A 20,377-nucleotide genomic window follows, 5' to 3' on the forward strand; every position below is an offset into this window, starting at 1 on the left:
AAAAAAAAAAAAAAAAAAAAAGAACACGAAAACGCGCAATCTTATTTCTTATAACGAGCTACCTCGCCTTCATTGGGGAAGAATCCCATAAGCCGACCCGCCGAGTTCTGATAAGCATACATGAAGCCTCCCATCAGCCCAATTAGACCACCGGTGACCATTGACGGACCCCTAATCCCGGGTTTAATCCCTAAAACGCAAAGACAGGAGAACAGATTTCCAGATGAGCAACGAAACGGAATAGAAGAAAAGAAGAAAAGTAAGAGAGAGAGAGAGAGAGATTGGTACCGGAAAGATAACCGACGGTGACTGAAACGCCGGTGATGGTGACGAAACGGAGGTAATCGAGAGTGTCGAAATTGCCAACGACTTTGGTAAATGGAGGATTCCGATCTATTACTGGATACTCCGGCTTAGTCGAAGCTGTAATGTCAGTGTTCATCACGTCTTCTCCGGTGCTGAAACTGACCTCCGCCGGCTCTCTCTCTCGTTGTGTGACTGTAATAATTCGCCTACCGACTCGCTGCCGTCTGAGACGAAATGAACGCAAGTGATTGGTGACTGAAAAACGGGCATTTCATGGGCTGGGCCCAAAATAGTTGGATCAGCCATAGCCCATCGTACAAAATGGGTGAACCTGCTCATTCATGTATCCCTTGTTTACTCAAGTGCCACGTGACCATCAGCTTCCACTTTGATTCGTCTCCGAACCACATCTTACAGGGAGAGACACTACTCTGATATCATTTGTAATGATTAAGGGAAACACTCGAGGCAAGGAATCTTCCTATTGAAACTAAATCGTTTTATTTTTCTAAACGACGGTTGGATGTGTATGATATTATATGAATGTTTGTTGTTTTTTGTTATGCTTACTAGTCATGAAAAATATATGTGTTGGGATCGCACATGTGCGTATTATGATTTTTTAATGTAGTGAATGTGGTAAGGGTTACCCATTATGTATCGGGTAACTAACCACCTATGGTCACTTGAGATGATTGTCGAAAATTATTTTTGTGGCAAGGGTTACACGTTGTGTGTATCAGATAGCGAACTACTAACGGTTACTGAGAAGTGATTGCTGAAAATGATTTTTAGTGAGTAGATTACACGCCGGGTGTTTTGAGCAATCAACCATTATGGTCCCTTGATTTTTATTAATGAACTATATGATGGTTTCCATATTTGACACCACTAGCTAGCTACTAACGTTCATTCCAAGAAACTATATTCCAAAGATATAACCCTAGAAATTAAACATTATGATTATCATAAGCATTACCGTAATCAATGACCTTATCAATCCCATGACACTTAATACCCCCGGAACTAGAACAAACATTAGGAATAGTGACGGCAGCATTATTGACAAGAAAATGGCCTCTTCCATGGTTATGGATTCTGATCATCCTATTACGATAACCCGAAGGAACGATGGAGCCAGTGGGAAATCGAATCAAGTCACTGAATTGCAGCGGCATGACAATCGAATGACTGAGGACGAACGACTCAAGATGGTCGGTCGGTATTGAGATGTTCGAGAGCTGAGGGTCAAGGGGGATGAAGAAGGTGATGTCTCTTAGGGTTAGTTGGGTGGTGGCGTTGAGCATTTGGAGAAGGATGGCAAAGCCATAGAAGGATTGGGCCCTCATGTCTCCAACGGCAGCTAGGAGATTCGTGTGGTTTAAGGTTTGGGACATTGTTGGGACAGCTGAAATGACACTAAAGAATAAGAGTGAAACAAGGACCAAATTTGTAGACATAATTATGCCCATTTTGAGGGTTTATGTGAGAGTTTGACGATGTTTATAAGGCCCTTTGCAATGTGTTTGGTGTGTTTTATTGTTGGAGATTAGGTTGCACACGAGAAAGACGTAGCGTTTTATTGTGTAGTCTTTTCGTTTTGGCTATCGAGCTCGACATTGTCGAATAAACTCTTTATTAACTTTGGATGAGATTTTCGTGAATACAAATTTATATTACATTTCATTCGGTTCACTTGTTGGCCTAAGTTGAAGTTACTAAATTTTCTTAGTTGATGTTAGTTTGATCCTGCTCATTGAGATACGGTTCCACCTATGACGTTTCATGACATCATAATTAGAAGAGGGTTGAAAATAACAAACTGGGTCGTTTAAGTAGAGGGAGTCAATCGGGACAAGTCACATCTCGATTGGACTGATGCATGAAATGGGTTGAGAAGCTAAGTTTACCGGGCATGACAAAAAGTCGAGGCTCAACCAGCAAGAGAGAACAAGTACAAGAAGCAGTCTCGAGCTCACTCCCACAAACATTTTAGCTATCGTAAAATAGTTAAAAGGAAGGTCCTCTCAACACTCTCCCATAAAACGTCATCTATCCATTCTAAACTCAAAGAAAACTATGTCTAGAGTAAATCAAATTATTAAATTTAAATAATGTTTTGAAAAATATTCAAATAAATTGTAAAAATAATTAAATGTAAAGAAAAATGATAGATATAAATCTCCATCCATCGGTCGAAGAGAGAAGCAAGCTACCTTTTTCTTTGATCCATACCTGATTCTAAGTGAGTGACAAGGCTAGAATTTTTTTTTTTTGTAATCTACACAGTTGATGAGTGTAACACTCTCGATATCGACATACTTAAACGATTAAAAACACAACCAAATGCTAAAAGACAAGGTAAAAGACAGAGAAAGTAAAGACTCAACTCAAGATGAATGAGATTGAACTACTAAACCTCTCCAACTCGGGTTTCACTATTCGAGAACTTTGTCTTCGTCTTCGCTCCTTCACCTTCTTTCTTTCACCTATTTATTCTTGAACTGTAAACTCGGTCTCACTGCTATTTTCCTCTCCCCCTTCCTCTTTTTTTTTTCCTTAAATGGCCTGGCATGCGAGACGACGTTGCTAAGTATGTGAAGACGTGCCTCCTGTGTCAACAGGACAAGGTCGAGCAGGATAGACTCCTGAGGCTCTTGGAGTCGTAGCCTGTACCACAAAGACCATAGGAAAGTGTCTCCATAGATTTTTTCGCAGCTCTGCCAAAAAAGGGAGTATGGGTCTTGATCGTGGTGGACCGACTCACAGGAGAAAGCCTGAAAAAAACCGTGTTGAATTTTGTTAGCCGCAGCTATCCTGCATGAGACTTTTTCTTCACGGTAATTCCGCTTGCATCTCCTACCTAATGCAATTGACCGACCCAACATCTCTTTCGTTCAATAATACCTTCGCTTCCCGACGCTATTTACCAATAAAAATAGAAAAAAGACACTACTTGAATTGAAAAAGCTCAACCTTGAAAAAGAAAAGTGGTAGGGCGACGTTGAACACTGAACTTTCAAGCATTAAGATACGCTTTAGACATGGATGATTATCATGGCTTACACCCCCGACCTAAAAAAAGGCTTTCAGTAGCGTAGAATATAAGCCTTTTGAAGCGCCAGTAAGTGTAACAGTGGGTAGGGCTTTCGTTCTTATCGCTCCGAGTTTTGATATATGACCCTCCGGGCGGTATAATGAACGAGGGTAAATGAATAAAAAAACAAAATTTACTACATTATAATCATAGTCATAGCATAACCTTAGGTCATGCGAACGTGACCAATTGAGTCATTTTACCTACCGCATTGCCCCTCTACCACCGCCACATACTATAATCCATATCAACTTTAATCATTTTGTTTTCTTCCCCCACCAATATCATCCACTTTTCCCCAAAATACCCTTTTCCACTTTTATTTCTTTTAAAAAAATAATAATAATTTATTCTTGGATCATATTTAATTAAAAATCTTTTAACTTTTTATTTTAATTCTTATTTACTTGAAAAAGAAATTATTTGAAAAAATTTAATATATAATTTTAAGTTTATATTAGATTTTTTTATAAAAATGTAAAACATTATAATTATTCCAATAATATTAATATAATTTTTAAAAATAAAATTTCAATAATACAATTTGGTACTGATTGGTTTTGATTAATGGTGAGAAGACTCTGCTTCTCACTTCAGGGAAATGGACATCACTATGGATTTCCGAAGACAAATGGGTCCTCCTGGTAGACCCATTAAATGCCTCACAGATTGAGGTCAGACTCCATTAAAGGCAGCCTTTATTTTGCAGCATGAGGTGCGTTCTTCAGTAAAATCACCAACCAGCTTCCACATCTCTGTTTTCGACACCTGTCTAAAAGTTGCTTGCTTTGCCAGATCTTCAATACATTTCCCACCACTACATTTTTGCTAATTTGTAAACTATATTCTTGAATTTTACCCGTCGATGTCACTTATTTAATTGGTGCTGCTGATGAGTGCTTATATGAAGGGTGCTCTCGTGCATGCCCCACAAGTGTTTGATGAAATGTCTGACTGAAAAATTGAGGTTCTTCTTGTTGAATCCTTGCTTCTCTTTCTGGATTTGGGTCTTGGGGTGGAGAAAATGAGCTATTCTGGCATTGGCATTAGCCCGGGGAATGTCCCTGTGTATCACAGCTCGAATTTGAAGGTCTTTGATAAAAGGGTGAGGGTGATTGAGCTGGTCTTGAGGTTTTTAATATGTGGCCTTGGAGTTCTTGCTTCTGTACTTGTGGGAACTGATACTGAAGTTAAAGATATCTTTGCTATTCGAAAGAAGGCAAAATTTACAGACATGAAAGCTCTTGTGTAATCTCTTTGTCTCTCTGTCTGTCTCTCTCTCTCTCTCTCTGTTTTTTTGTTTCTGCTTGGTCGGATTTTGGTCCTACCTATTAACTACTACACTTTTGAGATGATATTGGTTGAACCCATTTACAGTTACTGGTTCTTTTGTTTCTGTTCTTGGTTTTGTTTTGGTTTTACAAATTAAACTATCACTAGACTTAAAAGCTTTTACTTAAACAAGATTTGAATGCAGGGTTGTAATATACATATTCTTATCACTCCTTTCACTTGTAGGCTAAAAATTGGTGCAGAATTCATTATAGAAGTTACCTCACGGCCTCTCTGACGCTATGATATTAATACAGGTTTTTGGTGGTAGCAAATGCAGTAGCTGCAGCTTACTCTTTTGTCCAAGGACTGCGATGTGCGGTGAGCATGGTGAGGGGAAATGTGCTATTCAGCAAGCCTTTGGCTTGGATCATTTTCTCTGGCGATCAGGTACAGGAGATTCCAAACTTACTCCTCCTTTTTTTTTCCATGAAGTATGTATGATAACAAAAACAACTTAAGCTCACTATTAGCAAATATTGTCTTTTTTGAACTTTTTTATTCAGACTTTCTCTCAAAGTTTTTAAAATGTGTATGTGAGGGAGAGATTAACTTGCCTTATAAAGAATGCTATGTTCTTTCTCCCCCAACCGATGTGGGATCTAACACACAATTCACTCCCTTCAGAGTCCAGTGTTCACGCTGACACTCGTTTCCTTCTCCAATCGATGTGAGACCCTCCAATCCACTCCTTCAAGGCCCAACATTTTTCTTCTCACTGGCATATTGTTCGGTGTCTAGCTTTGATACTATTTGTAACTATCCAAGCCTATTCTTAGCCGAAATTGTTCTCTTTAGGTTTTCTTTTAAGGATTTCCTCAATGTTTTTTAAACGCGTTTGTGGGAAAAGATTTCTACACTTTTATAAAAAATGTTACTCTTTTCCCACACTTTTATAAAAAATGTTGCTTCGTCTAATGCGTGTAATATCTGGTTTTGACCATGAATGAATCCATTCATGACTTGAGTTGGTATTGTCTGAGGATTCCATTATCATGGACTAAAGAGATAACCACTTGTTAAATGGCTATGAAAAACAATAAATGCGCAAGTTCCAAGTGAACTTCGGTTCTACCGACCTCCATCCGAAAAATTTATGTGGCCTACAATAAATTTCCTTGTGCACGTCAATATCTGCTTATCTTTCTATCTTCCTTTTTGTCCTTGAATTTTACGCATCTTATTTTCCTTTTGGTTAAATCAGAATTCTTTTTTTAACTCCATATCCTTTAAGCTCATTGTCTTAAATTTTGTTTTCCAATGTAAACATTGTCTTAATACCAAGCCCAAATACTTTCTACCAACCAATATTGTCAGACCCCACATTCATATTATACTTGAAACTAAGTATGAAATCGATGACGAAACTTGTAGGTTAAATTATAAGTTTAGTCACCGAATATTTATGTTTATGTCTGTTTGATTCTTGAACTTTCAATGTAGTCGAAATTTTAAAAAGTGTGTAATAGATTTTTAAATTTTTAATTTTGTGTCTAATATATTATCGACCTTATCAACATTTTTTAAGATTCATCAACCTGTCTCATTTAGAGAACCTGTTTCATTTAGAGTTCTATTAGACGTAAATTTCTATTTTATCAACATTTTTTAAGATTCATCTAACTTGTCTCCTTTAGAGTTCTATTGGATGTAAAATTTCATTTTATATTTGATAGATCAATTAATTTTATAAGGGAAATAGATTGAAAGTTCACTTCAATTTTTTAAAATTTAATGACATACTAAACACAAAATTGTAAATTTAGAGATTAAATTTGTGACCATAGGATGTTGGAGTCTGAGAAGTAGAGTTTTGTGCAGATTATGGCATACCTGACAGTGGCAGCAGTGGCATCGGCAGCCCAGTCAGCTGTGTTCGGGAAGCTGGGGCAGCCGGAGTTGCAGTGGATGAAGACATGCAATCTGTACAAGAAGTTCTGCAACCAAGTTGGGGAGGGACTTGCATGCGCGGTGGTGGTCAGCCTGAGCATGGTGGCGCTTTCTTGCATTTCAGCTTTCAGTCTCTTCCGCCTTTACAACGGTGGGAAGAGCAAGAGCAGATCAGGATGGTAGGTAGGCCTTTTGAGTTCATGAATATAACCTTCAAATCTCCATAGCTCGATCCGGCACTCTGTTTCTGTGAGGAAATGCTCAGATTTTCTGTGATTCTGGTTAAAGAAATGTATGTTTAAGTAGTTAATTCTCTTGAAAACCATGTTCATCCTTCAGAACTAAACTTGTAACTTCAGGAATAAACGCCTGTTCATCACAATTTTATCCTTGTGCTTCAAAGAGTGTAGGGTATGAGGCTGATAAATGTGGCCCAAAATCAAGAGTACTCACTTATCAAGATTATTTTCATTTTCCAGGTGAAATCCCGCCTACCACATGAAAAAGGGCTTTCGTGGTTGATGAATAAAAGGCCATGCATGTATTTTATTTATTAGACTGAGATCGAAGAATATTTCTAATGGAATATCTTTTACAATTTTTAAAGAAATAGTTTAATAATTTATTCAACCGGTCGAGAATGTAATTAATAAATGATTCTTTTTCCGAAGTAAAAAATAATACATATCGGCCATAAAAGGATAAAAACTACCCTTAAATAACAACTATTAACAAATTTGTAAATTTCATAATCAATTTGTAGTAGTTGACATGGGGCTTATTGGGTATACTATCTTATTGGGAAAGTAAGTATAGAATTCATTGCAACATTAAAAGACTTAATGACAGCATTCAATATTGGTTATTGGTAACTGGATTCCTAGAATCCATCCATTGCAGTTGGGCAGCTGAGTAATCATTCCATCGAGGTTAGGTTGGTAAAATCAAAACATTACAGGTTCGATCTAATAAGTAATCTATAAGTATCAATAAAGTATAAGTATATCCAAGAGAAAAAAATCCCGGATAATAGAAAAGTATATCTTTTGATGATAAATGAACCATATTGATAGTACCAATAACATCCCTCCTAGTTCCCTAAGGAAATTCAATCCTATATTGAGATACCTTTATAATAACCAATGTGATCCTTAATCGATGTTCCAGAAGCAATCTCTGTTTTGAGTATAGAACACTCCTTCCATGTTTCATATCGATATCGAATTCCATATCCTCTTAAAGATATTCTATACGTACCGATTCAAAGCTATTTGATCGAGATCAAGTAACTATAACCGATTCATTTAGAGATTGAAACTCTATTCCAAGTACACCAATTTAAAAAACAATAGATTCAATATAAACAAGGTTGAAGAAACAGTTATATTTCATGTTTATTTTTATACTTCACAATTTCTTTATGATACAATAAAAATATCACTTGATCAATGTTGTAAACACGAAAATATTAGATAAAACATCGACATGACAAAAGTTTAATACCTGGAGCCAATACAACTATAGAGAAGCAAAGACACAAAAAAACAGAGAGTTATCTTAGCGGTTAAGAGTGTAACTTTTTAGAACAAAAAAAAAAAACAATAATAAATAACCAAGAACACTGATTATTAAGAATTTAACAAGAAATCAAACAATTTTTTTTTCTTATTCTATCTTACAACCTAAATATGAGATCATGTACAGGATGAAGCCCTGCAGAGGCTGAGTTGGGTGAGAGGTGGAAGAACAAGAATTAGTGTAAAATGCTATCAAAATTGGGCCTTTCATTCCAGAAGTAAAGCACACCAGGTGACATTATCAGAGCAGCAATGAGGCATATATCTCGTTATGAATCATCTAATTTTCAGCTTTTGTGTGGTAAAATTGTATGTTAGGAGTGGCACTTGGTTACCAGTTGTGGAGTTGAGCAGTAATGCTTTTTACCACTGGGTGATATTCAGTGTGCATATGCTTCTTTGCCTTCTCTGAACCTGCTTCCTCCAACCACTCCTTGTATATGTCCTTCACCATTGGATTCTCAAAAGGATCTCTGATTAAAACCTGCAACGAACAGCACGACCCGGCTCAGATATACATAAGAAGAAGCTAAAATGGGTGACCGAGAAGGAGAAGATGGACATTGAGCTACATTACAATAAAAGAATATCTGCATCTGCGCAAACAAACGTCTAACCGAATCAACTACCTACTAAACCATCTCACATCCCCAGTCAAGATTACTCGTGACAGCCACCCACGTCACACAAACTAGCCAAATGGATAGCTGATGGGCCAAGCCAGACAAAGACGATTCCCTTCACTCCCTATGTCAATGTCAAAACCATAAATATTTGGAAATATCGACAGAAATGTTGACACGTCGACGAAAATTTAAATAAGGTGGTTCTATCAGGCATATTGAGCCTGTAATTTATTTAGTTTTGTTCTCTAATTGTATCAAGATGGCTTTCAGAGACAGCATAAATGGGTCGTGCGCCTTTGCTTATGAGTTAATACATAGATATAAGAACATGAACGTTGTTTAGAGAACGGCGTATTTCATCATAAAGACCTTTTCCGCATGAGATAATTTTGACAAACAATATCGACGCGACATCTTAACAAAAACATACAAAAGGTACTACCAAAATATGTTTCAGATTGGGTATGAGAAGCGATAAAGAATATATCCAACATGAATGTACTTACATTTTCCTGATAAGCAGCTTCTAATAACTCAATCAAGTCCTTTGGAGACTGTCCAGGCTTGGGTTTAATTTGACCCCCTCCATTTAGACAACCTGTTTTTAACAATAATGCCATTATATATAGATAACTTGCTCGATCACGGTTATCGAGATTACTAAGCAGAAAATCACCTGAAGGACAAGCCATGATTTCTAGAAAATGGTAGTCGCATTTTCCTGTTTTGATTTTTCTGACAACATTTTGTAGATTTCGGAATCCGTAGCATAGTGCAAACTTCAACAAAGTCTTCCCGTCCACCTATGTCAGAAATGCAGGAACAGACACGATTGTTTAAACCGTGAGGGTTCATCCAACAGTACAAACTTAAAATATTTACGTCGAGTCAAACAATTTTTATCAGTAACAGTCGAGATGAAATTTTAGCCAACATTCTAATAATACAGAATCATTAGAAAAACAATTACAAAGCATGAAGGAGGGGGAGGGGGTGGGGGAGCAAACTTGGGCAAGAGTGGAGCTTATGTAATCTATAACAGCCCAAGCCCACTGCTAACAAATATTGCCCCCTTTGGGTTTTCCCTTTCAAACTTCCTAAACGCGTCTGCTAGAGAGGTTTCCACACCTTTATAAAGAATGTTTCGTTTTCCTCCCCAACTGACATGGGATCTCATAATTCACCCTCCTTTCGGACCCAGCGTCCTCGCTAGCACTCGTTCCCTCCTTCAATAAATGTGGGACCCCCAATCCACTCCCTTCGAGGCCTAACGTCCTTGCTGGCACACCGCCTCATGTCCACCCCCCTTCGAGGCTCAGCCTCCTCACTAGCACCTCGCCCAGTGTCTAGCTCTGATATCATTTGTAATAGCTCAAGCCCACCGCTAGTAGATATCATCATCTTTGGGCTTACCCTTCCGAGCTTCCCCTCAAGGTTTTTAAAACAAGTTTGCTAGGGAGAGGTTTCCACACCCTTATAAAGAATGCTTCATTCTCCTCCCCAACCCATGTAGGATCTCACAATATCACTCATACAAAACCACACAAGAATCATCTTAAAAGTTATACTATGACTCGTTTCCAGCAATGTTTGGTATTTGGCAATGCCCAATAACGATAAGCCCCTAAATGCCTACGGGATTAACATCCATAAAAACATTTAAAAAAAAAAAAACGAGCTCACCTCTAGCGTGAGCTCCTGGAAGTCCGAATTTCGAATGGGTTTGAATTCCAAAGGGCCTTCAATTTCTTTTCCAAAGAGTAACTTCGCAGCATACCTAAAAATTGTTTCTGCATAACCACCAGAACTTCCATGAACTCCGAAAAGATGCCCTTCTTCATTGACATTTGTCAGACTGCAGTAAGATAGCCAGCACAACAGTCTTAGATATATTAAATGACTAAACAGTAAACACGGGAAGGCTTAAAAAGTCATTTAGCATTACATTCTATCCAAAGGGGATTCTTCTAGACTCTTAAAGTCCACCTCTTTCATCTGCAAGTATAGTCAAAACAGACAAGAAAAATACTAGTGAGAAGCCAAAACTTACGAACATACTAACAAAAAAAGAAAAAAAGAAAAAAAGAAAAAAAAAATCATAACATGAGACAAAACTGAACCTGTATCAATTCAAGAACTTCACCAGATGTCAATACCGAATCTACTTCTGTAATTTTGTGGGCCTCATTGTCCTCCCGAGTTTTTTTGATCGAGTCCGACTGAAAAACAAAGTCCTCCCTGGCTGCCTCCAGTTTCTTATCATAACAGGGCATCACAGTAACATGGTAAACATTGTCTGATCTGCAAAATAAACATGAACCATAAATTTCAAAAAGAAAAGAAAAAAATTGTTCAAAATCTGAACTATTCAAGCACAATCCAAGGTGATTGGAAAGACAATATGTCTCTAATGGCTTTGACAATGCTTGAGGCGTGTGCCTAGGCACCTTAATGAAACCCACTCAAGGCGTGCAGCTCGGCGCCTCAAACCTGAGTTCCTAATTTCTTGCTTTAATATTTCTAATTTTTTAGGAGAAATGCATGAATAATCTTACCATCCTGAATAAAAGCTCTTTTATCTTTAACTTTTTATCATCATATCATTCATCCAACTATTTTGCTTCACACATTAACATTTATTTACAATTTTCTGTAGGGCACCGACCCGCACAGTTTTTTTCCCGCCTCACGCTTAGGCTGGCACTCGAACGATTGTGCTATAGTTGACTGTATAAAAAATATGACCAATACGACACAATTAAAATTGCCTCTGCTCTTCATGCTGTTCCTAATTAAATCTAATCATGCCATAAATACAATAACCATATTTTATCAGCCTAACTCTAAACACTTCGTTACAGGAATAATAGAACTACAATGTAATTACCTAATACCCAATTTTTGGCACATATGATGCTTGACTATTGATCCAATCATTTGCTGAGGACTCTTCACTGATGATATGTAAGGCAAAATGTAGGATCCATGTTGTTTCTCAGCATAGCATATCCATCCTGAAATCAGAATAGATGTGTGGGTTAATCTCAATTTCAACAAAAATATTGCTTAATATCGCGCTCTTAAATTTATCAAATTAACTCATAAACTTATTTAAATCAAGAAGTTAAAATATATCACTTCAAATCACATTAATAGTATTCATGCTGTTGACATTTTGCCCATATATTTCTTGGCATCTCATTAAAAACGTTCGATAAAACACAGCTAATAGGTATTCCTTGTGAGGTGGGGATTAAACCATTGAGTTGCAATTAATCAAGATGTCTTAATAATAGGGTTTTTAAAACAACCCATTAGCCTCTAAAAACAACCAAGTAAAAGAAGCTGATAGCAATTAATCAAGAAGTCTTTAATAGAAGAGTTCGAGAAAAACAGTGCCATTTGCTTATGACCTATAACACACTAGCCCCTTGGCGGAAAAAGAAGCAAAAAGGAGAAATTGATGCGAAGGAACTTTTCTGCCTATGTCAATATATTCTCCCTCCCTTTTAAAATACTGATGGTCATTAGAGACATCCCTTAGGTACACTCGCTCGAGAAGATCTAGTCATTGGGGAAAAGGGAAAGGCCGTCAGGGAATCAGTTAGTAGGGTATGCTAATGTATAATCCTGTAACTACCTAATGGGCAAGAGAAGTATTTACAAAGAGAGCGTGATGTATGGCCGTGTTCTTAGTTTCTAGGAAGTGTTTTAGGGAAAGAAGAGTTGATTGAAGGGACTCCCCCCGAAACACAACCACGAAAATTCTCTATTATCATCTTTTACAAACACCTTCACGATGACTTGAACGAGATTTTACAAGCTCTTCAACACGAAGTATCTGACTTCAGATCTATTAGCAGCATACAACCTGATAGAAGAGCCTCGTCATTGAAGACAAATAACAAGAGATAATTCAATATAATATAAAGGAGTGGTATAAAGTGAGAATTTACAAGGTGCATTTTGAAAATTGGTGTATTTAACCCTTTCTCAAAGGCCCTCAAGTCAAGTGCCTTCCAATGGGGGATGGATCAAGATCAGAAATCTACCTATGGATAAATGATCATAAGATTCCTTCAAGAAAATAGGGGGTTGCCTGTGGTGGATACATTGATACAGCCAACAAAACTATCTAAAACTCTCTCGAATGGATATGATGGAGGAGATAAGCATAAAGGTTAAAGAAAATAGAAGGGTTTACTCCCATCTCAAATAAACCTTCCATCTCCTTCCTCATCTCGAGTATTGGTTTTTGTTGAACTTTCTTATCGCCGATTACTCCATTGGTTATTTGGCTAGAATCCATAGAAGAACACCTCCTCTATTAAAAGATGATATCAACACACGCACCATCAACTCTCCAACTCACAATGGTGCATCAAACCCAAAAGTCTCACCCCACATACTAACATATACAGACATACCCCCAAGTTTGCAAATCTAATCACTTTCTTGTAGTTGTTGCAAAGATTGATGGCAACTTGCAACCATCAGGTAATCCCACTATTTTGTCGTATTTATTCTCCGATTTTCTTTCCCCTTCGAATGAGGGGCCCTTACCCCTTCTTTTATTCCCCCAACCTTTCCATGTTGATTCAGACCCAAACCGACTCAGCCGGTCGTAACATTACCAGACAAAACCAGCTAAATCTCCACCTCTTTTAACCAACCTGATACGTAAACCCTTCATCCAAAACACGACACTTCCTATACCAACTCATTGCCCAATTTAGCCGACCGAAACCACATTCACCGATTTACCCAACTTGACAGCCACATCATCAAACTCACCTCTTAAGCCAATTATCATCAATAACAAACTTACCCAACTAGCTACCGGAACAAAATTTTCATAAAATATCTAATGGACATTGATGACCTTCTATCCTCCACTTGATCCCACTCGAATGAAGTCTCTCCTATTTATTGCCTTCCTTCTCCCTCCCCTTCCCACCATCACTAACCACCTTTTTTGAACCACCAAACACAGAAACATCCTCACTTACTTGGCCATCAGAGATCCTTCAATTGATCCCTCCCCACTCTCATCAATCCCTCACCACTCCCAACTTGAAACACCTCCTCCTTTACAAACCACTAATGGAATTAACTCAAAGGAGATGAATGAAGATAAAATGGACAGGCTAAATCTTGCTCTCATGGTTACAAAATATGGCATGTGCATCATGCCCATATCGGACATGCAGAATCAAGCCAGAACAAAGAATAAACAAGGGAACTAGGACCAAGAGATAAAGAACCTTTAATGGACTGCTAATTATGACAGAAACAACAATACTTAATGTCTTAACATCAAAGGATGGTTGGTTCTTAAATGATTATTACATCTTTAAATGTAAGAAGGTTTTAGTTTGAGGAAGAAAAGAGCTCTTATTTCTGACTTGCTCAAAGTACAAAATCCCTCCCCTGTCATCCTACAGGAAATGATGTCTTCCTCAATAGACCGTCGTTTTATGAACTCCATTTGGAGCTCACAACATACTGGGTGGTCTTTTGGTCAGCACTGGGTGTTTTCGAGCATTGAGGCTTATACCCATTTGCATCACTTCATCCAAAGTTCTGGATGCAATTTGATCCTTGGGTGGTATACTAAGAACGAGCTCATCTTTGACATATTGGAAGTTGTAGAAGGTATTTTCTCTTCATCCATAATCTTTACCATGGCGAATGGATTTGACCTATGGATTTCAGGTGTTTATGGTCCAAACTCAAAAACAAGAGAACATCCCTTTGGAGTGATCTCTATGATTTATCAGCTCTCTATGAATCAAATTGAATTATTGGGGGCGATTTCAACATAACTAAGTAGTCATGGGGTTAGGTGTTTCGAGGTTTTCCCACATTATTTCATTTACTAATGAAATTGTTTCTCTTCTATAAAAATCCATCAACCTCGATGAAACTTATTCGTCTTATTACCAAAAAGATAGGTGTCAAAATGGTGGGAGATTATAGACCGAAAGTCCTTCTGCACACTATCGTTCAGAACCAATCTACCTTTGTTGCTAACAGAAAATCCCAGATGCCACCTTTGTTGCTAATAAACTAATTGATGATTGTAAAAGGAAAAAAGGGAAGAAAAAAAAATGTGATCATAGAACTTGGTGTTGGGTTTTAGAAACGGGAATTTCTCCTCAAAAACATTATCAAAGGCTCTCTCCACCAGTGAAACACATAAAAACGCTGCCCTCTATCAAAAGATTTGGTCTGAACGCTCACCAAAAAAGTGAACTTTTTTAGTCGGTAGCTCAATCATTCTTGCATCAACACCTCTGACAAGCTTCAACAAAGATCCCCATGGATATACTTATCTCCAAACTGCTGCCATTTCTGTTTTAATGGTGAAGAAACTCTGATTCACCTCTACAGCCACTGTATTGCTTCAAAATACTGGAATTATCTTCAAGGTATTTTTGGATGGACTTTTCCTAGACCTGGTGAAATTCTCTCACTTCTCTCTCTCTTTTTTTTTTTTTTTTTTTTTTGGGGGGGGGGGGCTCCCTTTTAACAAGGATAAAGAGATCCTTTGGATTTATCACAGTCATTACCTTTTTGGAACATTTGGTTGGATCACAATGCTCGCATCTTCTTGGACAAGGACAGACATATGCTATTTATTTTATAGAAACTACTTCTCTTTTAGCAATTAACTGGAGCAAATTGCCTTTCCCTTTTTGTAATTATAGCCTTACCACCCTTTCTGATCATTTGAGGTTCTTTTTGTAACTCTTACTACTGATAGAACCCATTTGTATCTCATTTCATCATATTAATGATGCTTATTATTTCCTATCAAATAAAAAAAGGAACAGAACGAGTCTTATCAAGATGAATATCCCACATTTACACTCTAGTTATCCTACGCATTCAGAGAATCCCCCTCCTCCTCTCACATATTACAAAATTATGGGTTTTGGAAAACTCTTATTCCTCTTTTCATTGCCTGGAATATGTCATTTTGTTTCTCCCTCTTGAACTCTACAATGCACTATATTGTTATTTATTTATTTTCCTGGCCGATCAACCAAAACCATCAATAGTGGGATTGGATTACCTACCATATGATGTCGTAAACTACCAGTTTTTAATCGCAAAAAACTTAGCAAGTTGAAACTTATCTCTTACAAAAATCCTAACGTTTATATTCATAGGAGTAAAAACTATCCAAATTGACCAATTTGCAACCCCAATTAAAGAGGAGAGTTTGGAATTATCTAACTCTGTGCTACCAGAAAAGAAAAAAGGACTTGCCCTCAACCATACCAGATATTTTGAAAAAGAAATTGTGGATTTCAAAATTATCATTGAAGTGTAAAAATTAAATCTCCAAGAAATATATATATATATATACCTGGGCATGCTGATGAGATCATAGGAATGGATGACTTGCACTTTTCCTCATTCTCCAGCTGGCTTTTTCTATACCTGGCTATAAACTCATTGCAAGCTTCAATTAAGGTTAAATCTCTACTGCAACTTGTATCAAATATAGCTTTTACTCCCATGGACTTGAAAAATGTCGTGAGTTTCTGAAAAACCTGACCATCGCCAAACACTTCATATGGTTAGTTGCCTTCATAGTGAAAAAAAAAAAAATCCAAGCATCCAGCGACATAATGCGGCATGAAAAATCACCACCCCAATCATACAGATTTGTCTTCTAGCCCTTGTCCTCTCAAAGGAATATATATTACAAATTTGAATTCTACCTTCAAGGGAGAGATGCCGAAATGGACAGCAAGTGAGGCTCTGGATTGGGGAGATAATGAGACAACTACAACCTTTCCTTTATTTATGTTGGAAAGAAATTCATCCAGACTTTGTTTCTCCAGCATGACAGTCTCAGCTGATGTTACACAACCACTACAATTACACATAAGTGGGTCTATTACACATCCCGAAAGGGGAAATATGAGAAATATAAGGAAAATCGAAGAGTGATAATTCATGAAAGAAGAAACTTTACTCGATATTATGAAATTAGGGAGTTCCAAAATTCAGTTTTTATAAATAATCTGACATGTTTATAAAAAATTTACAGCTTTTCAAATGCTTCACCTTGTATATAGAACTTTTAAGAAGTTCCTTCGATTTTGTTATCCATATTCATAGTGTACGAGCAAGATATATCAACGGAAAACAGTACATGAAAGAAAAAAAGCATATAAAACGAAAATAATTATAAGTTCATCTTACAGATTTGTTTGGCCAACAAACCGCTTCAATCATTCAAAAATAGTTCACAACAGAGTTAAAATTACCTGCATGCTAAGCAATCCTTGAGTGATATCTTAACTGGTTCAGCTTTCAATTGCTTTCTAGAAGCTGAAACCTAGATAACATACGCAGAAATGAAGAAGACAAATCAATAAACAGAAAATTTCTGAAAGAATCTCTTTCGGTCAGTTTTAAGCTTGCTAATTCCTAAAGATTACTAGAAATAGTGGGGAAAAAAAAACAAAATCGACCCAAAAAAATTCACTAAAACGATACAATGTGCTGCAACTTTTAAGCGAATTGAAGAGGTACCTCAACTTTATCCGGCTTCGTGGAAGTGGCTTTAAGCCCCTTGAGAGAAACTATGCAAGCCTGGGAAGGCGCTATATAATCATTCAGATCCCCGATCCTCAATGTTGCCGAGAATTTCTCAGACATCTCCTAATCACCGAATTCCAATTCAAGAGTTAACAAAAAAAATAAAGCAGAACAGGGGGAATCACAACTCCACCAATACGAGAAAGCAAACCCCCAATAAAATTTAGGGTTTCAACGCACGCAAAACCCTCCGAAAAGAAAAGGCGATAGAGACAAGAACAAATTTAAGCCGATCAATCGGAGTCAGAGTCAGTGATTTTACCAGAAACTCAGAACGACGTAATCACCGGAAGCTAATAAATGCGATCCCAAGCAGGGTAATAGAAGAAAGAAAAAAAAGACGACGGATATAGATGTATCAAACAACGGCGGATTGGCGGTGGTGAGAGTATTCTCTGAAGGGAAGAGGTTGAAGGGTACGTGCCGGGAACAGTCCCGGCGATGAGGAGAAACGACAAAAGGGAACAGAAGAGAGAATTGGGCTGAAACAGAACGGTGGTGATGGAACCTAGAGGTGAACACAAGAGGAGCTATGTCGTGTCGGGTAGTAGAATGGCAGCCAAAACCTCCCGAATCAGCGCAAGTCCTCGTTTTTTTTTTTTTTTTAATCATTTTTCAATAATTTATTGTTTTTTAATAACATAATTAAAGAAAAAAAAAAGGAAGATTTGGTGAAAAAAAATTAACAAAGAAAAGGAATTATAACAAATATAAATAAACATTTAAAACTTTATTCAGCCAAAGCCTCTAATGTTCGCATGATGTTTAACACATGGGTCAATGTAAATTAGATAGATAATTTTATAGAAGTTTGAACTTGAAACTGATGTCATGAACTCACATATGTTGACTTGGATTTCAAATGACAGAATCAAACTTTCATTAAAGATAAATTTGTGTCAACAACTTAAGCTAATCAGATAAGTTACCTTACTATCGGCTCTGTCGAAAGACTTATCTTATGTATGACAACACGTGCCTAGTGGCCCTTGCACGTGTCATTTATACTTTATGTTATGTGATGACATGATGACGTTAGATAGTGATGCGAAGATGTTATATGATGATATGATGTTGTTATATGATAATGTGATAATGTTATGTGATGGCATTGGATGATGATGTTGATGACTTGATGATGTTAGATAATGATGTGATGATGTTATATGAATCACATACTTGGTTGCTTTGTACACTCTATGGCAATAAGATGAGTATGATAATTGTGTGACGTTTATCTAAATATGATGATGTTTTCCATATTGAGCATGTTATATGATGATGAATGTCATATTGCATCATGTCGTTAGATTAGGACACAACCCTAAGAGCATGAAAATGATATTAATATAAATATCAAAGAGTATGTGTTACCTAGAGTAACAAAGAGATGAGACTAGAGGGTTGTGTCAGAAGAGACATTATGATGGATTTAGAAGGACCTCATGCATATTGTATGTTCATAAGCATAGGGCTACTTTCCGCGAACAGTATGATGATGAGTGCAAATGCACACAAATGAGGGTGTTCATGAGGCGCATGACACTATGGGGTTCTGCTGACTTCCGCGATAGATTAGCTTTGACCATAGGGTCCAAGGGGTGTGCAAGCGCCCTGGGGATTCACATTCGCACGTGTGAGTCGTGTGTAGGGAAGTACTACACATCCAATTTGTCCGAGACTGGAGGCCACCCTTATGATGATTAGAGATAAGTCCTTAAATCATGATTGCATGTGTTTGCATTTGCATGGCCCCCCTATAATGGAGCCACTTATTGAGTATTCTTCGAAATATTCAGGCTGTGTGCCACATCATTTTTCAGGTAAAGGCAAGGCGCACTTGTATGGAGGGCGGCGGCATCGCGAGCGAGACTGTGGCACGTGCATAGGTAAACTCATATTTAAATTCCTAGTCTTAAGTTAGAATAGGTTGTTTTGCATTTCATTGTTTTAAACAATTTTGTATTTGTTTTTATTTTCTCTAAATTTTAATATTTCATATTTAAACACGTAAGACCATGACTGTGTTTTCCAGAGAATATGTTGTTTTAAGTGTTTTTCGAAGTTTAAGTTATAAATGATGTTCATGTAAGAGTTATATTTCCGCATTAGAAATGAGCATGAGACGTCAGTAGTGACTCTGAATATGTGGAAATTTAGGGTCGTTACAGTTAGTCTCACGATTTTTAAATGTGTTTATTAAGGAGTGGTTTCCACACTAGAAATGTTTTGTTCCCCTCTCCAACAGACGTGAGATCTTACTATAACTTTATAATCTTAGCTTTCCATTTTGGCTCATGCCTCACTCTCGACTGAAGTGGCTACTTGGTCATCTAAAGCTCTAGGCAAGTTCTAATTATGGTCATACTTATCCTCTCAATGTCCTCGTACTTTTAGGGATGTGTATATTCCAAGTTCAAATTAGGCTAATATATACTGACTTTGATTGGGTACGTATCTGTCAACACGGTGCCATCCACACCATCATTCTCATGAATGACAGTCTCGTTACTCATGCTAACTTCATTTACTTGGTCGTTACAAGGCATAGCCGAGTCAGGCTATAGGGAACTCTAGGACTCTATCTAAATAGTCTATCAAACGTATCAACCAAGTGCTCTGATACTAATATGTAACGACCAACTTTTTTATGGGCTCGAGCCACTGACCATCACTTGCTGGCGTAGAATATTTGAAAGTACACATAAATTTAAAACATTTAAAACACGTGCATACACATTAGAAATTCAATTAAAATAATAATAAAAATTTTGATTTTATAAACGACAAACAAAACAAGATTTAAAAGGCAAGTACGAAAGTTAGACTAATCGTTTGATATCTTATTCACTTAATCGTTTTACCTAAGCTTCACTTAGTTATTGGTCATATTTGGACTTCCAGCCCTCAAGACTTCTCTTAGTTTATGT

The 20,377-nt window shown here is 37.3% G+C and overlaps 4 protein-coding genes across 4 annotated transcripts in view; 1 reads left to right on the plus strand and 3 right to left on the minus strand.

The window, feature by feature from the left end:
• The window catches only part of LOC111495627 (NADH-ubiquinone oxidoreductase 20.9 kDa subunit-like), an 817-nt gene extending 266 nt beyond the window's left edge, over nt 1-551 (minus strand). Inside the window, exons 1-2 of the mRNA XM_023145740.1 lie at nt 289-551; nt 14-190 (exon numbers count right to left, since the gene is read on the minus strand). Of these exons, the coding sequence (XP_023001508.1) occupies nt 42-190; nt 289-442 (303 nt within the window). The 5' untranslated portion in view covers nt 443-551 and the 3' untranslated portion in view covers nt 14-41. The remainder of the gene's footprint in view (nt 1-13; nt 191-288) is intronic.
• Nucleotides 552-1,239: 688 nt separating this feature from the next.
• Nucleotides 1,240-1,779, minus strand: LOC111495332 (FAS1 domain-containing protein SELMODRAFT_448915-like). The gene has a single exon (XM_023145309.1). The coding sequence runs from the start codon at nt 1,776-1,778 to the stop codon at nt 1,257-1,259; it is 522 nt and encodes a 173-aa protein (XP_023001077.1). The 5' UTR covers nt 1,779; the 3' UTR covers nt 1,240-1,256.
• A 2,345-nt stretch (nt 1,780-4,124) lies between these two features.
• LOC111495527 (CASP-like protein 2B1) lies at nt 4,125-7,012 on the plus strand. The gene is made up of 3 exons (XM_023145600.1): nt 4,125-4,651; nt 4,993-5,125; nt 6,557-7,012. The coding sequence occupies exons 1-3, from the start codon at nt 4,428-4,430 to the stop codon at nt 6,806-6,808; spliced, it is 609 nt and encodes a 202-aa protein (XP_023001368.1). The 5' UTR covers nt 4,125-4,427; the 3' UTR covers nt 6,809-7,012.
• A 1,200-nt stretch (nt 7,013-8,212) lies between these two features.
• LOC111495356 (protein NAR1-like) lies at nt 8,213-18,023 on the minus strand. Its single transcript, XM_023145349.1, has 12 exons — nt 17,710-18,023; nt 17,382-17,510; nt 17,114-17,184; nt 16,562-16,715; nt 16,204-16,390; nt 11,716-11,842; nt 10,949-11,129; nt 10,774-10,823; nt 10,512-10,683; nt 9,505-9,631; nt 9,335-9,426; nt 8,213-8,686 (listed from the first exon to the last, which is right to left on the minus strand). Exons 2-12 carry the CDS (start codon nt 17,505-17,507, stop codon nt 8,534-8,536), a joined length of 1,440 nt encoding a protein of 479 aa, XP_023001117.1. The 5' UTR covers nt 17,508-17,510; nt 17,710-18,023; the 3' UTR covers nt 8,213-8,533.
• Nucleotides 18,024-20,377: the final 2,354 nt, after the last annotated feature.

The sequence above is a fragment of the Cucurbita maxima genome, unplaced genomic scaffold, assembly GCF_002738345.1.
Source record: "Cucurbita maxima cultivar Rimu unplaced genomic scaffold, Cmax_1.0 Cma_Scf00021, whole genome shotgun sequence".
Taxonomy (NCBI): domain Eukaryota; kingdom Viridiplantae; phylum Streptophyta; class Magnoliopsida; order Cucurbitales; family Cucurbitaceae; genus Cucurbita; species Cucurbita maxima.

Coding starts and splice junctions, on each gene's coding strand:
- LOC111495332 (XM_023145309.1), bottom strand. CDS start 1,778: ATGGGCATAATTATGTCTACAAATTTGGTCCTTGTTTCACTCTTATTC.
- LOC111495527 (XM_023145600.1), top strand. CDS start 4,428: ATGAGCTATTCTGGCATTGGCATTAGCCCGGGGAATGTCCCTGTGTAT. Junction 4,652..4,992: donor ACAGACATGAAAGCTCTTGT/GTAATCTCTTTG, acceptor ATATTAATACAG/GTTTTTGGTGGTAGCAAATG. Junction 5,126..6,556: donor TCATTTTCTCTGGCGATCAG/GTACAGGAGATT, acceptor AGTTTTGTGCAG/ATTATGGCATACCTGACAGT.
- LOC111495356 (XM_023145349.1), bottom strand. CDS start 17,507: ATGTCTGAGAAATTCTCGGCAACATTGAGGATCGGGGATCTGAATGAT. Junction 11,843..16,203: donor GATCTCATCAGCATGCCCAG/GTATATATATAT, acceptor TTCTGATTTCAG/GATGGATATGCTATGCTGAG. Junction 9,427..9,504: donor AATCATGGCTTGTCCTTCAG/GTGATTTTCTGC, acceptor TGTTAAAAACAG/GTTGTCTAAATGGAGGGGGT.